Source organism: Oncorhynchus kisutch, linkage group LG5, assembly GCF_002021735.2.
Source record: "Oncorhynchus kisutch isolate 150728-3 linkage group LG5, Okis_V2, whole genome shotgun sequence".
NCBI lineage: Eukaryota > Metazoa > Chordata > Actinopteri > Salmoniformes > Salmonidae > Oncorhynchus > Oncorhynchus kisutch.
The window spans coordinates 72627172-72648639 of NC_034178.2; the positions used below are offsets into that span (position 1 = coordinate 72627172).

Consider the following 21468-nt stretch of genomic DNA (forward strand, 5'->3'; position numbering starts at 1 on the left):
GGTAAATAGACCAGTACCTGGTAATACCAGGGTTTGTAAATAGACCAGTACCTGGTAATACCAGGGTTGGTAAATAGACCAGTACCTGGTAATACCAGGGTTGGTAAATAGACCAGTACCTGGTAATACCAGGGTTTGTAAATAGACCAGTACCTGGTAATACCAGGGTTTGTAAATAGACCAGTACCTGGTAATACCAGGGTTTGTAAATAGACCAGTACCTGGTAATACCAGGGTTGGTAAATAGACCAGTACCTGGTAATACCAGGGTTGGTAAATAGACCAGTACCTGGTAATACCAGGGTTGGTAAATAGACCAGTACCTGGTAATACCAGGGTTGGTAAATAGACCAGTACCTGGTAATACCAGGGTTGGTAAATAGACCAGTACCTGGTAATACCAGGGTTGGTAAATAGACCAGTACCTGGTAATACCAGGGTTGGTAAATAGACCAGTACCTGGTAATACCAGGGTTTGTAAATAGACTAGGTATATGATGACATATGGAATTGTTTTAAGAAAGCAAAATCATCCATTGAACTACAATTTGATTTTGAATTTTAGGAATTAACAAAAAAGATCCCAAAAATAAAAAACATTGAATTTGGCCTTTACTACAATAGCCCAGACAAAGGCAAGTATCTCTCCTATATTTAGAAAATATAAAAAAACATAACTAAAAAAAATATACAAAAAAAGGTATGGATACACACAGCAAAAAAATAAACTCACTGTCAACTGCGTTTATTTTCAGTGAACTTAACATGTGTAAATATTTGTATGAACATAAGAAGATTCAACAACTGAGACATAAACTGAACGAGTTCCACAGACAAATGTGTCACTGAACAAAGGGGCGGGTCAAAATCAAAAGTAACAGTCAGTATCTGGTGTGGCCACCAGCTGCATTAATTACTGCAGTGCATCTCCTCCTCATGGACTGCACCAGATTTGCCAGTTCTTGCTGTGAGATGTTACCTCACTCTTCCACCAAGGCACTTGCAAGTTCCCAGACATTTCTGGGGGGGAATGGCCCTAGCCCTCACCTTCTGATCCAACAGGTCCCAGACGTGCTCAATGGGATTGAGATCCGGGCTCTTCGCTGGCCATGGCAGAACACTGACATTCCTGTCTTGCAGGAAATCACGTACAGAACGAGCAGTATGGCTGGTGGCATTGTCATGCTGAAGGATCATGTCAGGATGAGCCTACAGGAAGGGTACCACATGAGGGAGGAGGATGTCTTCCCTGTAACGCAAAGCATTGAGAATGCCTGCAATGACAACAAGCGCAGTCTGATGATGCTGTGACACACCGCCCCAGACCATGATGGACCCTCCCGCTCCAGAGTACAGGCCTCGGTGTAACGCTCTTTCCTTCCACGATAAACGTGAATCCAACCATCACCCTTGGTGAGACAAAACCGTGACTCGTCAGTGAAGAGCACCTTTTGCCAGTCCTGTCTGGTCCAGCGACGGTGGGTTTGTGCCCATAGGCGATGTTGTTGCCAGTGATGTCTGGTGAGGACCTGCCTTACAACAGGCCTAGAAGCCCTCAGTCCAGTCTCTCTCAGCCTATTGCGGACAGTCTGACCACTGATGGAGGGATTATGCGTTCCTGGTGTACCTCGGGCAGTTGTTGTTCCCATCCTGTACCTGTCCCGCAGGTGTGATGTTGATGCACACACGGTCAAAAGTTTTAGAGCACCGACTCATTCAAGGTTTTTTCTTTATTTGTACTGTTTCCTACATTGTAACAGTGAAGACATTAAAACTATGAAATAACACACATGGAATCATGTAGTAAACAAAAAAAGTGTTAAACAAATCACAATATTGTATATTTTAGATTATTCAAAGTAGCCACCCTTTGCATGGATGACTGAAGACTCATCTCTTCAGTGGGTCATATGATTGAGTGTAGTCTGGCCCAGGAGTGGGAAGGTGAACGGAAAGGCTCTGGAGCAACGAACTGCCCTTGCTGTCTCTGCCTGGCCGGTTCCCCTCTTTCCACTGGGATTCTCTGCCTCTAACCCTATTACAGGGGCTGAGTCACTGGCTTGCTGGGGCTCTCTCATGCCGTCCCTGGAGGGGGTGCGTCACCTGAGTGGGTTGATTCACTGTTGTGGTCATCCTGTCTGGGTTGGCGCCCCCCCCCCCCTTGGGTTGTGCCGTGGCGGAGATCTTTGTGGGCTATACTCAGCCTTGTCTCAGGATGGTAAGTTGGTGGTTGAAGATATCCCTCTAGTGGTGTGGGGGCTGTGCTTTGGCAAAGTGGGTGGGGTTATATCCTTCCTGTTTGGCCCTGTCCGGGGGTGTCCTCGGATGGGGCCACAGTGTCTCCTGACCCCTCCTGTCTCAGCCTCCAGTATTTATGCTGCAGTAGTTTATGTGTCGGGGGGCTGGGGTCAGTTTGTTATATCTGGAGTACTTCTCCTGTCCTATTCGGTGTCCTGTGTGAATCTAAGTGTGCGTTCTCTAATTCTCTCTTTCTCTCTCTCTTTCTTTCTCTCTCTCTCTCTCTCGGAGGACCTGAGCCCTAGGACCATGCCCCAGGACTACCTGACATGATGACTCCTTGCTGTCCCCAGTCCACCTGGCCATGCTGCTGCTCCAGTTTCAACTTCCACCTGACTGTGCTGCTGCTCCAGTTTCAACTGTTCTGCCTTATTATTATTCGACCATGCTGGTCATTTATGAACATTTGAACATCTTGGCCATGTTCTGTTATAATCTCCACCCGGCACAGCCAGAAGAGGACTGGCCACCCCACATAGCCTGGTTCCTCTCTAGGTTTCTTCCTAGGTATTGGCCTTTCTAGGGAGTTTTTCCTAGCCACCGTGCTTCTACACCTGCATTGCTTGCTGTTTGGGGTTTTAGGCTGGGTTTCTGTACAGCACTTTGAGATATCAGCTGATGTACGAAGGGCTATATAAATAAATTTGATTTGATTTGATGACAACTTTGCACACTTGGCATTCTCTCAACCAGCTTCATGAGGTAGTCACCTGGAATGCATTTCAATTAACAGGGGTGCCCTGTTAAAAGTTAATTATTGGAATTTCTTTCCTTCTAAATGCGTTTGAGCCTAGGGTTGGTAGGTAGGGTTGGTATACGGAGTATAGCACTATTTGGTAAAAGACCAAGTCAATATTATGGTAAGAACAGCTCAAATAAGCAAAGAGAAATGACAGTCCATCATTACATTAAGATATGAAGGTCAGTCAATCTGGAACATTTCAAGAACTTTCTTCAAAGTGCCGCTGCAAAAACCATCCAGCACTGTGACAAAACTGGCTCTAATGTGGACCGCCACAGGACTGGAAGACCCAGAGATGCCTCTGCTGGAGGATTAGCTCATTAGAGTTACCAGCCTCAGAAATTGCAGCCCAAATAAATGCTGTGTGAATTGGGCCTTCATGGTCAAATTGCTGGAAAGAAATCACTACTAAAGAACACCAATAAGACGACGAGACTTGCTTGGGCCAAGAAACACAAGCAATGGACATTAGACTGGCGGGAATTTGTCCTTTGGTCTGATTTTTGGTTCCAACCGCGGTGTCTTTGTGAGACGGTTGATCTCCGGATCTGTATTACCAACCGTAAACCATGGAGGAGGAGATATTATGGAGTGGGGGTACTTTGCTCGTGACACCGTCTGTGATTTATTTAGAATTCAAGGCCCATTTAACCAGCATGGCTACCACAGCATTCTGCAGTGATACACCATCCCATCTAGTTTGGTTTATTGGGACTATCGTTTGTTTTTCAACAGGACAGTGACACAACACACCTCCAGGCTGTGTAACAGCTATTTGACCAAGAAGGAGAGTGATGGAGTGCTGCATCAGATGATCTGGCCTCCACAATCACCTGACTTCAACCCAATTGAGCTGGTTTGTGATGAGTTGGAACGCAGAGTGAAGGAAAAGTGCCAACAAGTGCTCAGAATATGTGGGAATTCCTTCAAGACTGTTGGAAAAGCATTCCAGGTGAAGCTGGTTGAGAGAATGCCAAGAGTGTGCAAAGTGGTGAGAGGAAAAGGGTGGCTTGCTTTGAAGAACCTAAAATATATTTTGATTTGTTTAATAATTTTTTGGTTACTATATGATATGTGTTATTTCATAGTTTTAATGTCTTCACTATTTTACAATGTAGAAAATAGTACAAATAAAAATAAAGAACAACTACTCATTCAAAGGATTTTAACACTTTTGACCGGCAGAAAACAACCTTTATACAGCTGTTTCTGTATCTGGTTATAGTGCATTCAGAAAGTATTCAGACTTTTTCCACATTTTGTTTCGTTACAGCCTTATTGTAAAATGGATGAGGAAAAACATTACATCTAATCAATCTACACACAATACCACATAATGGCAAAAAAACAGGTTTTTGCAAATGTATAAAAAAATTAAAAAACTGTAATACCTTAATTACATAAGTATTCAGACCCTTTGGTATGAGACTTGAAATTGAGCTCAGGTGCATCCTGTTTCCATTGATCATCCTTGAGATGTTTCGACAACTTGATCAGAGTCCACCTGTGATAAATTCAATTGATTGGACATGATTTGGAAAGGCACACACCTGTCTATAGGGTCCCACCGTTGACAGTGCATGTCAGAGCAAAAACCAAGCCATGAGGTCGAAGGAATAGTCCGTTGAGCTCCGAGACAGGATTGTGTCGAGGCACATATCTGGGGAAGTGTACCAACACATTTCTGCAGCATTGAAGGTTCAAGAACACAGTGACCTCCATCATTCTTGAATGGAAGAAGTTTGGAACCACCAAGACTCTTCCTAGAGCGGTCCATGCGGCCAAACTGAGCAATAGGGGGAGAAGGGCCTTCGTCAGTGAGGTGACCAAGAACCTGATGGTCACTCTGACAGAGCTCCAGAGATCCTCTGTGGAGATGGGAGAACAAGACTCTCTGGACTGATGAAACAAAAATTAGGCCTGAATGCCAAGCGTCACATCTGGAGGAAACCTAACACCATCCCTACGGTGAAGCATGGTGGTGACGTTTTTCAGCGGCAGGACCTGGGAGACTAGTCTAGCTCGAGGGCAATATGAACAGAGAAAAGTACAGAGATCATTGATGAAGTTCTGAGCGCTCCGGAGCAGGTTCTCAGACTGGAGCGAAGTTGCCCTTTCCAACAGGACAACGATCCTAAGCACACAGCCAAGACAACGCAGGAGTGGCTTCGGGACAAGGCTCTGAATGTCCTTGAGTGGAGCAGCCAGAGCCCGGGACTTAGACCCGATCAAACATCTCTGGAGAGACCTGAAGATAGCTGTGCAGCAACGCTCCCCATCCAACCTGACAAAGCTTGAGAGGATCTGCAGAGAAGAATGGGAGAAACTCCCCAAATACAGGTGTGCCAAGCTTTTAGCGTCATACCCAAGAAGCCTTGAGGCTGTAATCGCTGCTAAAGGTGCTTCAACAAAGTACTGAGTAAAGGGTCTGAATACTTAAGTAAATGTGATATGGGGTATTGTGTGTAGATTGATGAGATTGATGAGGGGGGAAAAAAACAAACAATTTAAATACATTTTTAGATTAAGTCAAACAAACACCACAGAACTGCGATATCGGCAGATGTGGTGGATCCAATGAAACAAAAACATCTCTAACTTAAACTGATAGAATTGGGATATTTGTATTGTGTTTACTTAGATTGACGCACCAGTACGACAATCAACTCTAGGGAAGAAGGTAGAACAATTACAAGATAATTTTTTTTTAACCTTTATTTAACTAGGGAAGTCAGTTAATAAGAACAAATTCTTATTTTCAATGACGGCCTAGGAACAGTGGGTTAACTGCCTGTTCAGGGGCAGAACGACAGATTTGTACCTTGTCAGCTCGGGGGATTTGAACTAGCAACCTTTCGGTTACTAGTCCAATGCTCTAACCACTAGGCTACCCTGTCGCCCCAGATTGCTATAAGACTGTTTATGCATCGAATATATTTGATGAGTATTCTCTCATCTTTGTGAGTGTGACTGAGTTGGGCCTCTGGGGCTTGGGCGCTAGCAATTGATTTGTAATGGCTTGGTGATAAAAAACCTACAGCCTGCATTCCATCGAATGAGTTGGTGTTTGTGACCCGAGATAGCCTGGAGGAGTAGAACATCTTTGTCTCTAATCATCTTTGCGTGTGAGAAAACAACAGCCGGTGCACGTAACTCACAAGATGAACACAAGATAGCCTCCTGTGTGATGTCCCGAGCAGAAAGGGGAGGGGTGGAACCAGCCATGACTAAGCATTTTTAGTGTCAGCTATATAAGGACCATGATTCCTCTTGTAATGTTGGGCTCTCAACGATCACCGGTGGGGTGGTCGTTGACCACCTTCATTATTGGAAAGAAATATATATAAAAATCAACTATAAATATTTATTATTTCAAGGAATAAAGTCTCTCGCTTAATAAATAATTTTCCACAACAGGTTTTTTTAAAGAAAAGTCAAACTGAAAAACGATCCTGTCTCCTTATTTCTCCGGGTTAGACGAGTGTCTGCTAAGTTTGTTACATGGTAACTACAAAGTCATAAAAATAATCACAATATATTAAGTTGCTCCTGGGTAAGTACATTGTAAATACATGTAAATCCCTTGTAACATTGACGTTACATAGTTGGCTGTTAGATTACAACACAAAGTACAATGAAACTAAAAAGGTTTTTCCTAAATGTCGTCCTTTCTCCTAATTTCTCCTCGTTAGCCTATTGTCGACAAAGTGTATTACATAACGGTTGTACCCTAATAGGTAGGTCATTATAACGGGTGTACCCTAATAGGTAGGTCATTATAACGGGTGTACCCTAATAGGTAGGTCATTATAACGGGTGTACCCTAATAGGTAGGTCATTATAACGGGTGTACCCTAATAGGTAGGTCATTATAACGGGTGTACCCTAATAGGTAGGTCATTATAACGGGTGTACCCTAATAGGTAGGTCATTATAACGGGTGTACCCTAATAGGTAGGTCATTATAACGGGTGTACCCTAATATGTAGGTAATTATAACGGGTGTACCCTAATAGGTAGGTCATTATAACGGGTGTACCCTAATAGGTAGGTAATTATAAAAGGTTATACCCTAATAGGTAGGTAACTATAAAGCTTGTACCCTAATAGGTAGGTAATTATAACGGGTGTACCCTACTGGGTTTCACTTTACATTAAGTTGCTTGCTCCTGGGTATTTACATGATAAAGTTTATCCTATGAAACCAAATTGTTCTTATATTACACTTGATTCGGGTATAGCCTTCCAGGTCATAGCATGGGGAAAAAATGAGTTGAAGTTAATATTAGTATGTTTTTTTACATTTTATTTCACCTTTATTTAACTAGGAAAGTCGGTTAAGAACAATGACGGCCTACCCCGGCCAAACCCGGGCCAATTCCCCGCCGCCCTATGGGACTCCCAATCACGGCCGGTTGTGAAACAGCCTGGAATCAAACCAGAGTGTCTGTAGTGACGCCTCAAGCACTGAGATGCAGAGCCTTAAACTGCTGCTCCACTCAGGAGACTGTTATTGACTGAGTGTGCATATCACTTGTTGTTACCTGGTCACTTCAATACCTTGACTTTGTTGTCCTTAAGCCATTTTGCTACAACTTTGGAAGTATGCTTGGGGTCATTGTCCATTTGGAAGACCCATTTGCAATTAAGCTTTAACTTCCTGACTGATGTCTTGAGTTGTTGCTTCAATATATCCACATAATTGTCCGTCATCATGATGCCATCTATTTTGTGAAGTGCACCAGTCCCTCCTGCAGCAAAGCACCCCCTCAACATGACGCTGCCACCCCCGTGCTTCACGGTTGGGATGGTGTTCTTCGGCTTGCAAGCCTCCCCCTTTTCCTCCAAATATAATGGTCATTAGGGCCAAACAGTTCTATTTTTGTTTCATCAGACAAGAGGACATTTCTCCAAAAAGTACGAACTTTGTCCCCATGCGCAGTTACAAACCGTAGTCTGGCTTTTTATAGCGGTTTTGGAGTAGTGGCTTCTTCCTCACTGAGCAGCCTTTCAGGTTATGTCGATATAGGACTTGTTTTACTGTGGATATAGATACTTTTGTACGCGTTTCCTCCAGCATCTTCACAAGGTCCTTTGCTCTTGTTCTGAGATTGATTCGTACTTTTCGCACCAAAGCTGCGTGGTCCCATGGTGTTTATACTTGCGTACTATTGTTTGTACAGATGAACGTGGTACCCTTCAAGCGTTTGGAAATTGCACCCAAGGATGAACCAGACTTGTGGAGGTCGACAATGTTTTTTTTCCTGAGGTCTTGGCTGATTTCTTTTGATTTTCCCATGATGTCAAGCAAAGAGGCACTGAGTTTGAAGGTAGGCCTTGAAATACATCCACAGGTACACCTCCAATTAACTCAAATGATGTCAATTAGCCTATCAGAAGCTTCTAAAGCCATGACATAATTATCTGGAATTTTCCAAGCTGTTTAAAGACCCACTAGAATTGTGATAGTGAATTATAAGTAAAATAATCATGTCTGTAAACAATTGTTGGAAAAATGTGTTGTGTCATGCACAAAGTAGATGTCCTAACCGACTTGCCAAAACTATAGTCTGTTAAACAAGAAATTTGAAGAGTGGTTGAAAAAATGAGTTCTAAATGACCCCAACTTAAGTCTATGTAAACTTCAGACATCCACATTACACAGAACAAGCTCATATGTTGGTTTTAGTTATTAATATGGTGATGTTAAAATGTGTCATTACAAAACAGTTACATAGTGGAACTACAAAATGCGTAGTAACACCAGTAGTTCCACACATGTGGAATAACCCTCAGTAAGTGAATGTGTAATAACAGATTCCACAACAACCCTAATGCCTTGAGACAGACAGTAAAAATCTATGTAATTACTAATTTAACAGTTATTACTGTGTTACATGGTGTCACGAATATTACCGAAGGTGACTCCACTTCTTGTTCGGGTGGCGCTCGGCGGTCGTCGTCGCCGGTCTACTAGCTGCCACCGATCCTTTGTTTCCGTGTTCGTTTTGGTTTTGTCTAATTGGTTTCACCTGTTTCTTGTTTGGTTGTTAGGGTGGGGTTATTTAAGTTCGTTCAGCCCGCTTCTGTTAGTGCGGGCTTGTTCATCTGTATGTGTTAGACTGGTTAGTGTTTGGGTTTCTTGCTGTCCTTGTATTTTTCACGATAGGGTACTTTGTGTTCTGTAGTTATACCTGGTTTGGTATACTATTTTTGTTCCTGTGATTATTTCTGGACATTAAAGCGTGTTTTTCCCACATCCTTTGCCCTCTGCGCCTGACTCCACACCTATTCACTCATTGAGCGTTACACATAGTAATAGGGTTTAGTCAACTTAATATAAAGTGTAATTCTTTTTTTTTTTTTACTCTTATTGTTGGTATCTCACTTCTCTTCAGATACAGTGGCTTAGGTCATTCATGCTAATAAAGCTCATCTTAAATCAGAAAGAACATTCTGTTCCAGGGGTTAGTTTCAATTAGCTGCTGATTACAATCTAGCTGGAGAGAGTTTTCACATTAGACTTGCACATGGGAACACACACACACACACACCTTGTATTGCAGAGAGTGCGAGACAGAGAGCACGAGACAGAGAGAACATGCTGTTCCAGGCATTAGTTTCAATTAGCTGCTGATTACAACCTAGATGGAGAGAGAGAGTGTTCACTTGGGACTTGCACTCGTACACACCGGAACACACACGCACACACTCGTACACACCGGAACACACACGCACACTCATACACACCGGAACACACACACACACGCACTCATACACACACACACCGGAACACACACACCGGAACACACACACCGGAACACACACACACTCATACACACACAGGAACACACACACACTCATACACACCGGAACACACACAGGAACACACTCATACACACCGGAACACACACACCGGAACACACACACTCATACACACCGGAACACACACACAGGAACACACACACAGGAACACACACACAGGAACACACACACAGGAACACACACACTGGAACACACACACTCATCCTTACTGCTATTAGCCCATAGAAACACATTGAATAACAGATAGTCCTTACTGCTATTAGCCCATAGAAACACATTGAATAACAGATAGTCCTTACTGCTATTAGCCAATAGAAACACATTGAATAACAGATAGTCCTTACTGCTATTAGCCCATAGAAACACATTGAATAACAGATAGTCCTTACTGCTATTAGCCAATAGAAACACATTGAATAACAGATAGTCCTTACTGCTATTAGCCCATAGAAACACATTGAATAACAGATAGTCCTTACTGCTATTAGCCAATAGAAACACATTGAATAACAGATAGTCCTTACTGCTATTAGCCCATAGAAACACATTAAATAACAGATAGTCCTTACTGCTATTAGCCCATAGAAACACATTGAATAACAGATAGTCCTTACTGCTATTAGCCCATAGAAACACATTGAATAACAGATAGTCCTTACTGCTCTTAGCCCATAGAAACACATTGAATAACAGATAGTCCTTACTGCTATTAGCCCATAGAAACACATTGAATAACAGATAGTCCTTACTGCTCTTAGCCAATAGAAACACATTGAATAACAGATAGTCCTTACTGCTCTTAGCCAATAGAAACACATTGAATAACAGATAGTCCTTACTGCTCTTAGCCCATAGAAACACATTGAATAACAGATAGTCCTTACTGCTATTAGCCCATAGAAACACATTGAATAACAGATAGTCCTTACTGCTATTAGCCCATAGAAACACATTGAATACCAGATAGTCCTTACTGCTATTAGCCCATAGAAACACATTGAATAACAGATAGTCCTTACTGCTCTTAGCCCATAGAAACACATTGAATAACAGATAGTCCTTACTGCTATTAGCCCATAGAAACACATTGAATAACAGATAGTCCTTACTGCTCTTAGCCAATAGAAACACATTGAATAACAGATAGTCCTTACTGCTCTTAGCCAATAGAAACACATTGAATAACAGATAGTCCTTACTGCTCTTAGCCCATAGAAACACATTGAATAACAGATAGTCCTTACTGCTATTAGCCCATAGAAACACATTGAATAACAGATAGTCCTTACTGCTATTAGCCCATAGAAACACATTGAATAACAGTCCTTACTGCTATTAGCCAATAGAAACACATTGAATAACAGATAGTCCTTACTGCTATTAGCCCATAGAAACACATTGAATAACAGATAGTCCTTACTGCTCTTAGCCCATAGAAACACATTGAATAACAGATAGTCCTTACTGCTATTAGCCCATAGAAACACATTGAATAACAGATAGTCCTTACTGCTCTTAGCCCATAGAAACACATTGAATAACAGATAGTCCTTACTGCTCTTAGCCCATAGAAACACATTGAATAACAGATAGTCCTTACTGCTATTAGCCCATAGAAACACATTGAATAACAGATAGTCCTTACTGCTCTTAGCCCATAGAAACACATTGAATAACAGATAGTCCTTACTGCTATTAGCCCATAGAAACACATTGAATAACAGATAGTCCTTACTGCTATTAGCCAATAGAAACACATTGAATAACAGATAGTCCTTACTGCTCTTAGCCCATAGAAACACATTGAATAACAGATAGTCCTTACTGCTCTTAGCCCATAGAAACACATTGAATAACAGATAGTCCTTACTGCTCTTAGCCCATAGAAACACATTGAATAACAGATAGTCCTTACTGCTCTTAGCCCATAGAAACACATTGAATAACAGATAGTCCTTACTGCTCTTAGCCCATAGAAACACATTGAATAACAGATAGTCCTTACTGCTATTAGCCCATAGAAACACATTGAATAACAGATAGTCCTTACTGCTCTTAGCCCATAGAAACACATTGAATAACAGATAGTCCTTACTGCTCTTAGCCCATAGAAACACATTGAATAACAGATAGTCCTTACTGCTCTTAGCCCATAGAAACACATTGAATAACAGATAGTCCTTACTGCTCTTAGCCCATAGAAACACATTGAATAACAGATAGTCCTTACTGCTCTTAGCCCATAGAAACACATTGAATAACAGATAGTCCTTACTGCTCTTAGCCCATAGAAACACATTGAATAACAGATAGTCCTTACTGCTCTTAGCCCATAGAAACACATTGAATAACAGATAGTCCTTACTGCTCTTAGCCCATAGAAACACATTGAATAACAGATAGTCCTTACTGCTCTTAGCCAATAGAAACACATTGAATAACAGATAGTCCTTACTGCTATTAGCCCATAGAAACACATTGAATAACAGATAGTCCTTACTGCTCTTAGCCCATAGAAACACATTGAATAACAGATAGTCCTTACTGCTCTTAGCCCATAGAAACACATTGAATAACAGATAGTCCTTACTGCTATTAGCCCATAGAAACACATTGAATAACAGATAGTCCTTACTGCTCTTAGCCCATAGAAACACATTGAATAACAGATAGTCCTTACTGCTCTTAGCCCATAGAAACACATTGAATAACAGATAGTCGTTACTGCTCTTAGCCCATAGAAACACATTGAATAACAGATAGTCCTTACTGCTCTTAGCCAATAGAAACACATTGAATAACAGATAGTCCTTACTGCTCTTAGCCCATAGAAACACATTGAATAACAGATAGTCCTTACTGCTCTTAGCCAATAGAAACACATTGAATAACAGTCCTTATAAATAAAAGAAAGATCAGGAAATATGTTATTGTTTTGGTTATGTATTTACCTCCTTATTGTTTGGCACTTAAACTACCTCCATATATACTTGCATTTATTTTTCCTCGAGCAGAACAACATGTGCGTTGTTGGTACGACGCTCACCTTTCCACAGAGGGGTCATATTAACGTATGGTTCCAACCGTGCAGACGATTTAGTGAGAAGACAGATTTTTTTTTTCTCCAGAATGTCTCGTGGTCTAACACACCACTCTAGCTCAGCCACTTTTCAACGCAGAAGTGTGATAGACGGACGCGGTGGATTGAGACTTTGGGATTGCAAAAATAAACATATCTCCGGCTTAAACTGACAGATTTTGATGGGGATTTTTGTATTATGCTAATTTGATCTTCACGGGGCCGCGGATATGGACAATGAGGGGGGGGGGGGGGGGGGGGGGGGGTAATGAATTCTGCAAGGCTACAGGAGCAGTTACCTCCCCATCACTGAAGCCTTGCTGAATTCATTACCCCCCCCCCCCCCCCCTCATTGTCCATATCTCCCTCTCTAACCTTAAGCATCAGCTGTCAGAGCAGCTTACCGATCACTGTACCTGTACACAGCCCATCTGTAAATAGCACACCCAACTACCTTATCCCCCATATTATTACTTACCCTCTTGCTCTTTTGCACCCCAGTATCTCTACTTGCACATTCATCTTCTGCACATCTATCACTCCAGTGTTAATGCTAAATTATAATTATTTCACCTCTATGACCTATTTACTGCCTAACCTCCCTACTCTTCTACATTTGCACACACTGTACAGATTTTTCTATTGTGTTATTGACTGTACGTTTGTTTATGAGTAACTCTGTGTTGTTGTTTTTTTGTTGCACTGCTTTGCTTTATCTTGGTCCAGGTCGCAGTTGTAAACGAGAACTTGTTCTCAACTGGCCACCTGGTTAAATAAAGGTGTTCTCAACTAGCCTACCTGGTTAAATAAAGGTGTTCTCAACTGGCCTACCTGGTTAAATAAAGGTGTTCTCAACTGGCCTACCTGGTTAAATAAAGGTGTTCTCAACTGGCCTACCTGGTTAAATAAAGGTGTTCTCAACTAGCCTACCTGGTTAAATAAAGGTGTTCTCAACTGGCCTACCTGGTTAAATAAAGGTGTTCTCAACTGGCCTACCTGGTTAAATAAAGGTGTTCTCAACTAGCCTACCTGGTTAAATAAAGGTGTTCTCAACTAGCCTACCTGGTTAAATGAAAATAATATATATATATATTTTTTTTAATCACTGCCTTCTGTGTTCGGGACCACAGAATAATATGATGACTTCATAACATTCTCTTTCCATGTCATTTCACTCCAGTAAGTTTTTTTGTAAATTGTACCTTTATTTAACTAGGCAAGTCAGTTAAGAATAAATTCTTATTTTCAATGACGGCCTAGGAACAGTGGGTTAACTGCCTTGTTCAGGGGCAGAACGACAGATTTGTACCATGTCAGCTCGGGGGTTTGAACTTGCAACCTTCCGGTTACTAACCTCAGATGTACATTCAGCCGGTAGAGCCAAAGGTTAGAGGGTAGGGAGCGTTTCTGGACGTGGCCTTGTTCAGCATTCTACACTCTTCCTTTTCAAACCGTGAAATATTTACCCGATGAGCTGCGGCGACAACGTCCTCTTATGACATCACAATACCCCAAAACAAACAAGTTAATCAACAAATCAAAGTTAAATCAACCAAATTCACTTAACCAACGAATTCAATCCTGTGCCGTCTCACCTGAGCCAATCGTCTGAGCAGCAGTTCAGCGGAGGGGCGTGTCCAGTCGAGGAAGATCTGCGGGACCAGGGTGACTGTCATCTCTAGGACCCGCAGAAGGCTGACGGAAAGGTCGAAACACGTAGCGCACACCTTCAGCTGCCTTGTGTCCACAAAGTTACGCTCAGGACGTTCAGCCGCCTGCTGAATCTGGAGGGGAGATTAAATAAGGTACTTCACAGCAGGCCTTCTAAAAACAAAACAATCATATAAAGCAGCTTCTCTCCCCCCTCTACTACCCTAACACATTAAATTGTCTGTTATTACTATCTAGCTATTTGATTATCTATTTTAGGACACTTCGCGAGTAGATGAAAACGTATATACTTAAACTTATATGAAAACATCAAGGAAGATCGCAAGGTAATAATTGTGTGTGTGGGTGTACAAAATAATATATGCATTGCTTTCAAATATATATGCATAGCTTTTTTTTGCCACGATCCCTTTAATAAATGTGTACGACGAGGCCCGCAGGACAGGGAAAGATTTTTGCCACGATCCCTTTAATAAATGTGTACGACGAGGCCCGCAGGACAGGGAAAGACACGCACAGTGCCTTTTGAAAGTATTCACACATGTTGATGTGTTACAGCCTGAATTTAAAATGGATACATGTAAAAAAAATATATATATATATATTTTCATGCATAGTGGTGCCTGCATCAGGTTATGGGTATGTTTGTAAACGTTAAGTACTGGGGAGTTTTTCAGGATAAGAATAGAAACTTAATGGAGTTAAGCACTGGCAAAATCCTAGAGGAAAACCTGGTTCAGTCTTCTTTATACCAGACACTGGGAGCTACGCATGGCCTGTCGGCAACAAACTTCAAACACTGTATATACTATCAACTAGGGTCCTGCCCAAGCTTGCTCTAGCAAACTTGCAACATTGTACAAAATATTCTGGTAGGCTACTACTGGTGACACATGTAATGGGGAATTGATAGACACTAACTAAATGGATGAGTTCACCGAGACGATGAGTTCACCGAGACGATGAGTTCACCGAGACGATGAGTTCACCGAGACGATGAGTTCACCGAGACGATGAGTTCACCGAGACGATGAGTTCACCGAGACGATGAGTTCACCGAGACGATGAATTCACCGAGACGATGAGTTCACCGAGACGATGAGTTCACCGAGACGGGCTCGAATCACACAGGTGTCTCGTTTGCCATTAAAATAAATATATATATATTTGACAACAAAAAAAATAATAATAAGTTGGTTGACCAAAAGCCTATCGACCCAAAAAATCGACTAATTATAATTGGGGTCAGCCCTAGCAGGAAGTGATGTCGATTTCTATGCTCACCTCCTGTATCATGCCTATAAACTCTGAAAAGGCCCAGTTGAGCTGGTTGAGAACAGAATTGAGGAAGGAGGCGGCCATGTCTTTATCCAGAGAGAGCAGCTCCGCCATGTGTCTCTGCAGCAGGAGGGACGGGCACGGCTCTGTAACGACCAATCAGAGAGGAGAATACTGTCACACAACCAATTAGAGGAGAGAATACTGCAGGTTTCACACCAGGGCCACGTTCAGTTGGGCCAAAGACCCTTTGTTACGGAACACCATGGAAAAACGTTTTGAAACTTACAGAAAATAAAAAATAATAGTTTGTCTTCTGTTTTAATTAGTTTTATTCACAAGTCCCCAGCAGCATATTATACAGCCCTAACGAACTCATAGCATGACGCTGTGCAGAGTGGGGGTTGATATGACAGGAAACAGAATATATTGATCAAAGACACACATATCCCCCCCTGCATGATACTAATGACATACTAACCATTACATAATTCACATCATGACACATTCTATTCAGATTGGATAAAGAGATGCACTGGACCACAATGGCTGAGGCAGGACGTGCCAGAGGCTGTGGGTGAAGCAGGACGTGCCAGAGGCTGTGGGTGAAACAGGACGTGCCAGAGGCTGTGGGTGAAGCAGGACGTGCCAGAGGCTGTGGGTGACGCAGGACGTGCCAGAGGCTGTGGGTGACGCAGGACGTGCCAGAGGCTGTGGGTGACGCAGGACGTGCCAGAGGCTGTGGGTGACGCAGGACGTGCCAGAGGCTGTGGGTGACGCAGGACGTGCCAGAGGCTGTGGGTGAAGCAGGACGTGCCAGAGGCTGTGGGTGAAGCAGGACGTGCCAGAGGCTGTGGGTGAAGCAGGACGTGCCAGAGGCTGTGGGTGAAGCAGGACGTGCCAGAGGCTGTGGGTGAAGCAGGACGTGCCAGAGGCTGTGGGTGAAGCAGGACGTGCCAGAGGCTGTGGGTGAAGCAGGACGTGCCAGAGGCTGTGGGTGAAGCAGGACGTGCCAGAGGCTGTGGGTGAAGCAGGACGTGCCAGAGGCTGTGGGTGAAGCAGGACGCCAGAGGCTGTGGGTGAAACAGGATGTGCCAGAGGCTGTGGATGAAGCAGGACGCCAGAGGCTGTGGATGAAGCAGGACGCCAGAGGCTGTGGGTGAAGCAGGACGTGCCAGAGGCTGTGGATGAAGCAGGACGTGCCAGAGGCTGTGGATGAAGCAGGACGCCAGAGGCTGTGGATGAAGCAGGACGCCAGAGGCTGTGGGTGAAGCAGGACGCCAGAGGCTGTGGGTGAAACAGGACGCCAGAGGCTGTGGGTGAAGCAGGACGCCAGAGGCTGTGGGTGAAACAGGACGCCAGAGGCTGTGGGTGAAGCCTGAATTACCAAGCGACAAGGCCAAAGTAACATGTTTGCTAGATGTCTGGTGGTACAAGTAGGAAAGTAAACAAATACCATTTGTATCTCGGGCTATGCCCTGTTGCCTCCTGTTTCCCAGAAGCAGTTTTTTGAGGCAACATCCATTCAGCCATCTCCTCGTTCACACAGTACAAGAGCCGTCATCAATTACTACAGCCATCTCCTCGTCCACACAGTACTAGAGCCATCATCAATTACTACAGCCATCTCCTCGTCCACACAGTCCGAGAGCTATCATCAATTACTACAGCCATCTCCTCGTCCACACAGTCCGAGAGCTATCATCAATTACTACAGCCATGTCCTCGTCCACACAGTACTAGAGCCATCATCAATTACTACAGCCATCTCCTCGTCCACACAGTCCGAGAGCTATCATCAATTACTACAGCCATCTCCTCGTCCACACAGTCCGAGAGCTATCATCAATTACTACAGCCATCTCCTCGTCCACACAGTACTAGAGCTATCATCAATTACTTCAGCCATCTCCTCGTCCACACAGTACTAGAGCTATCATCAATTACTACAGCCATCTCGTCATCCACACAGTACTAGAGCTATCATCAATTACTTCAGCCATCTCCAGGGTATTGTGATCAGAGGATGAAAGACAGAGGGACCTCGCATCCCGCTCTGTCCCCGTACTGTGAAGAACCTCTCATCCCGTACTGTGGAGGATCTCTCATCCCGTACTGTGAAGGACCTCTCATCCCCCTCCGTCCCCGAACTGAGGAGGACCTCTCATCCCCTACTGTGAAGGACCTCTCATCCCTTACTGTGGAGGACCTCTCATCCCCGTACTGTGGAGGACCTCTCATCCCCGTACTGTGAAGGACCTCTCATCCCGTACTGTGAAGGACCTCTCATCCCCCTCCGTCCCCGAACTGAGGACCTCTCATCCCCTACTGTGAAGGACCTCTCATCCCATACTGTGGAGGACCTCTCATCCCATACTGTGGAGGACCTCTCATCCCGTACTGTGGAGGACCTCTCATCCCGTACTGTGGAGGACCTCTCATCCCCCTCCGTCCCCGAACTGTGGAGGACCTCTCATCCCCCTCCGTCCCCGAACTGTGGAGGACCTCTCATCCCGTACACTGTGGAGGACCTCTCATCCCGTACACTGTGGAGGACCTCTCATCCCGTACTGTGAAGGACCTCTCATCCCCCTCCGTCCCCGAACTGTGGAGGACCTCTCATCCCCCTCCGTCCCCGAACTGTGGAGGACCTCTCATCCCGTACACTGTGGAGGACCTCTCATCCCGTACTGTGGAGGACCTCTCATCCCGTACTGTGGAGGACCTCTCATCCCGTACTGTGAAGGACCTCTCATCCCCCTCCGTCCCCGAACTGTGGAGGACCTCTCATCCCCCTCCATCCCCGAACTGTGGAGGACCTCTCATCCCGTACACTGTGGAGGACCTCTCATCCCGTACTGTGAAGGACCTCTCATCCCGTACACTGTGGAGGACCTCTCATCCCGTACACTGTGGAGGACCTCTCATCCCGTACAGTGGAGGACCTCTCATCCCGTACTGTGAAGGACCTCTCATCCCGTACACTGTGGAGGACCTCTCATCCCGTACACTGTGGAGGACCTCTCATCCCGTACTGTGGAGGACCTCTCATCCCGTACTGTGGAGGACCTCTCATCCCGTACTGTGGAGGACCTCTCATCCCGTACTGTGGAGGACCTCTCATCCCGTACTGTGGAGGACCTCTCATCCCGTACTGTGGAGGACCTCTCATCCCGTACTGTGGAGGACCTCTCATCCCGTACTGTGAAGGACCTCTCATCCCGTACTGTGAAGGACCTCTCATCCCGTACTGTGAAGGACCTCTCATCCCGTACTGTGAAGGACCTCTCATCCCGTACTGTGAAACCTCTCATCCCGTACTGTGAAGGACCCTCTCATCCCATTACTGTGGAGGACCTGTCATCCCATTACTGTGGAGGACCTGTCATCCCGTACTGTGAAGGACCTGTCATCCCGTACTGTGAAGGACCTCTCATCCCGTACTGTGAAGGACCTCTCATCCCGTACTGTGAAGGACCTCTCATCCCATACTGTGAAGTACCTGTCATCCCATACTGTGAAGGAAAGGCTGTAAATGTAACACCTTATCACAGAGGGAGAGAGCGACATCCACATCCCACATGACAAAAGCATTGCTAAATAAACCTTGTCAAGCGTACCAACCAATCATTGAGCAGGACAGTGTTGTCGCTCTTTAAGGAGAGATAACCTTTAGATTTAATTAACTTCACACAATAATATTCTATACGCTGTGTGGCTGCACACTGGCCTACAGAGACTAGCCAGGGGATGTACTGGGCAGCAGGGGAGAGTTTTCGGACAGAGGACAGCAGCGTGAAGCAGGTGTACTGTATGGATGAATAGATGCTCATCTCCTCTGGCTCCCACCTAGCTGATGGAGGGTAATGTTCTATTATTCTGCCTGATGTCTCCTCCCTCCTCTCTTCAACCCACCCAGGGACTGTCTGGGGAGATTGGATAAGGGATTGATGGATGGACAGTCTGTTATATTACCCTGCCCAATCTCTCCTTTCCTTTCTCATTACAAACGTTGCCTTCACACCTCCTCCAGTCCACCCATCACTGTCCTCCACACAGATACATGATGTTTCCCTCCACCCATCTCTGTCCTCCACAGATACATGTTTCCCTCCACAGCCACATGATGTTTCCCTCCACAGATACATGTTTCCTTCCACAGCCACAGATGAATGTTTCCCTCCACAGCCACAGATACATGTTTCCCTCCACAGATACATGATGTTTCCCTCCACAGCCAAAGATGCATGATGTTTCCCTCCACAGCCAAAGATGCATGATGTTTCCCTCCACAGCCAAAGATGCATGATGTTTCCCTCCACAGCCATAGATACATGATAGTATGTCAGCAATCAAGTTAAGATAGATCATTTTAAAAATACAGAAAGTCGTTATGATGCCAAAAAAAAGAACTATATTTCTGTACTTTTAAGTTATACATCATGAAAACTTGAGTTTTGACATGCAAATCATTTTGGGACGATATCAACAACAGAGCAATGAAACAAATAACAGGTTGTTTCACAAGGGCCTATCAACCCAAGCCTCTTCATTAACCTGTGTCCCAAATCACCCCCTATCGGGAATAGGGTAACATTTGGAACTCAGTTCAAGTCTCTCTCGCTCTGGGGCCTTGTCATATGTGTCTCGGAAAGCGTCAGCAATTCCCAATTAAAATAAATTATAAGTTAGGCAATTATGCAAATCGAGTGGCCCGGGTAGCTAGTCACTTCAAAACAAGATGCAGTCTCTCTCTCTCTCATACTTTTGTACTTTGAATTCATGTTGTTTATTTTTGTCTTTTTCCCCTGTTCTACTCATTAGGCTCATGGTCAGACGGTAGCACAAAAGACAACATGAAATGTTGAACTGTACTACTCATTATATTAGGCTAACAGATATTATTCAGCTTGTTGAGGTGTTTTTGGTTCAACATCGTCTGTGTTGTGTCTGTTTGTCCTCGAGAAATATGAGTCTTCATTGTGGAAACCGACAGACTACCAGAGACTCATTAGGATAACAGACAAAAGGCATACACAAACACAGGCAGGTCAGGGACTGAAGGAACACACACACACACACACACACACGTGATGGAACAGTGCACGGAAAAACGAACAGGATCAAATACAGGGATATGAGACCAACTACAATCTCTAGATAATCTAAATAAACACAAAGGTAGGATTGGATGGAATACAATTAGAACTGCGACAGGCTAGGGTTGGGCTAGGGTTGGGCTAGGCTAGGATTGGGCTAGGGTTGGGCTAGGGTTGAGGGGATCACTAAGGGTTGGGCTAGGGTTGGATTGGGCTAGGGTTGGGCTAGGCTTGGATTGGGCTAGGGTTGGGCTAGGCTTGGATTGGGCTAGGGTTGGGCTAGGGTTGGGCTAGGCTAGGATTGGGCTAGGGTTGGGCTAGGGTTGGGCTAGGGTTGAGGGGATCACTAAGGGTTGGGCTAGGGTTGGATTGGGCTAGGGTTGGGCTAGGCTTGGATTGGGCTAGGATTGGGCTAGGGTTGGGCTAGGGTTGGGCTAGGGTTGAGGGGATCACTAAGGGTTGGGCTAGGGTTGAGG

At 44.4% G+C, this 21468-nt stretch overlaps 1 protein-coding gene across 3 annotated transcripts in view; it reads right to left on the minus strand.

Moving 5' to 3' along the window:
• rnf123 (ring finger protein 123) overlaps nt 1-21468 on the minus strand; it is a 292970-nt gene that overhangs the window by 184434 nt on the left and 87068 nt on the right. For all 3 annotated transcript variants that reach the window (XM_031825763.1, XM_031825765.1, XM_031825764.1), the window contains exons 31-32: nt 15900-16039; nt 14540-14728 (exon numbers count right to left, since the gene is read on the minus strand). In XM_031825763.1, the coding sequence (XP_031681623.1) occupies nt 14540-14728; nt 15900-16039 (329 nt within the window). The remainder of the gene's footprint in view (nt 1-14539; nt 14729-15899; nt 16040-21468) is intronic.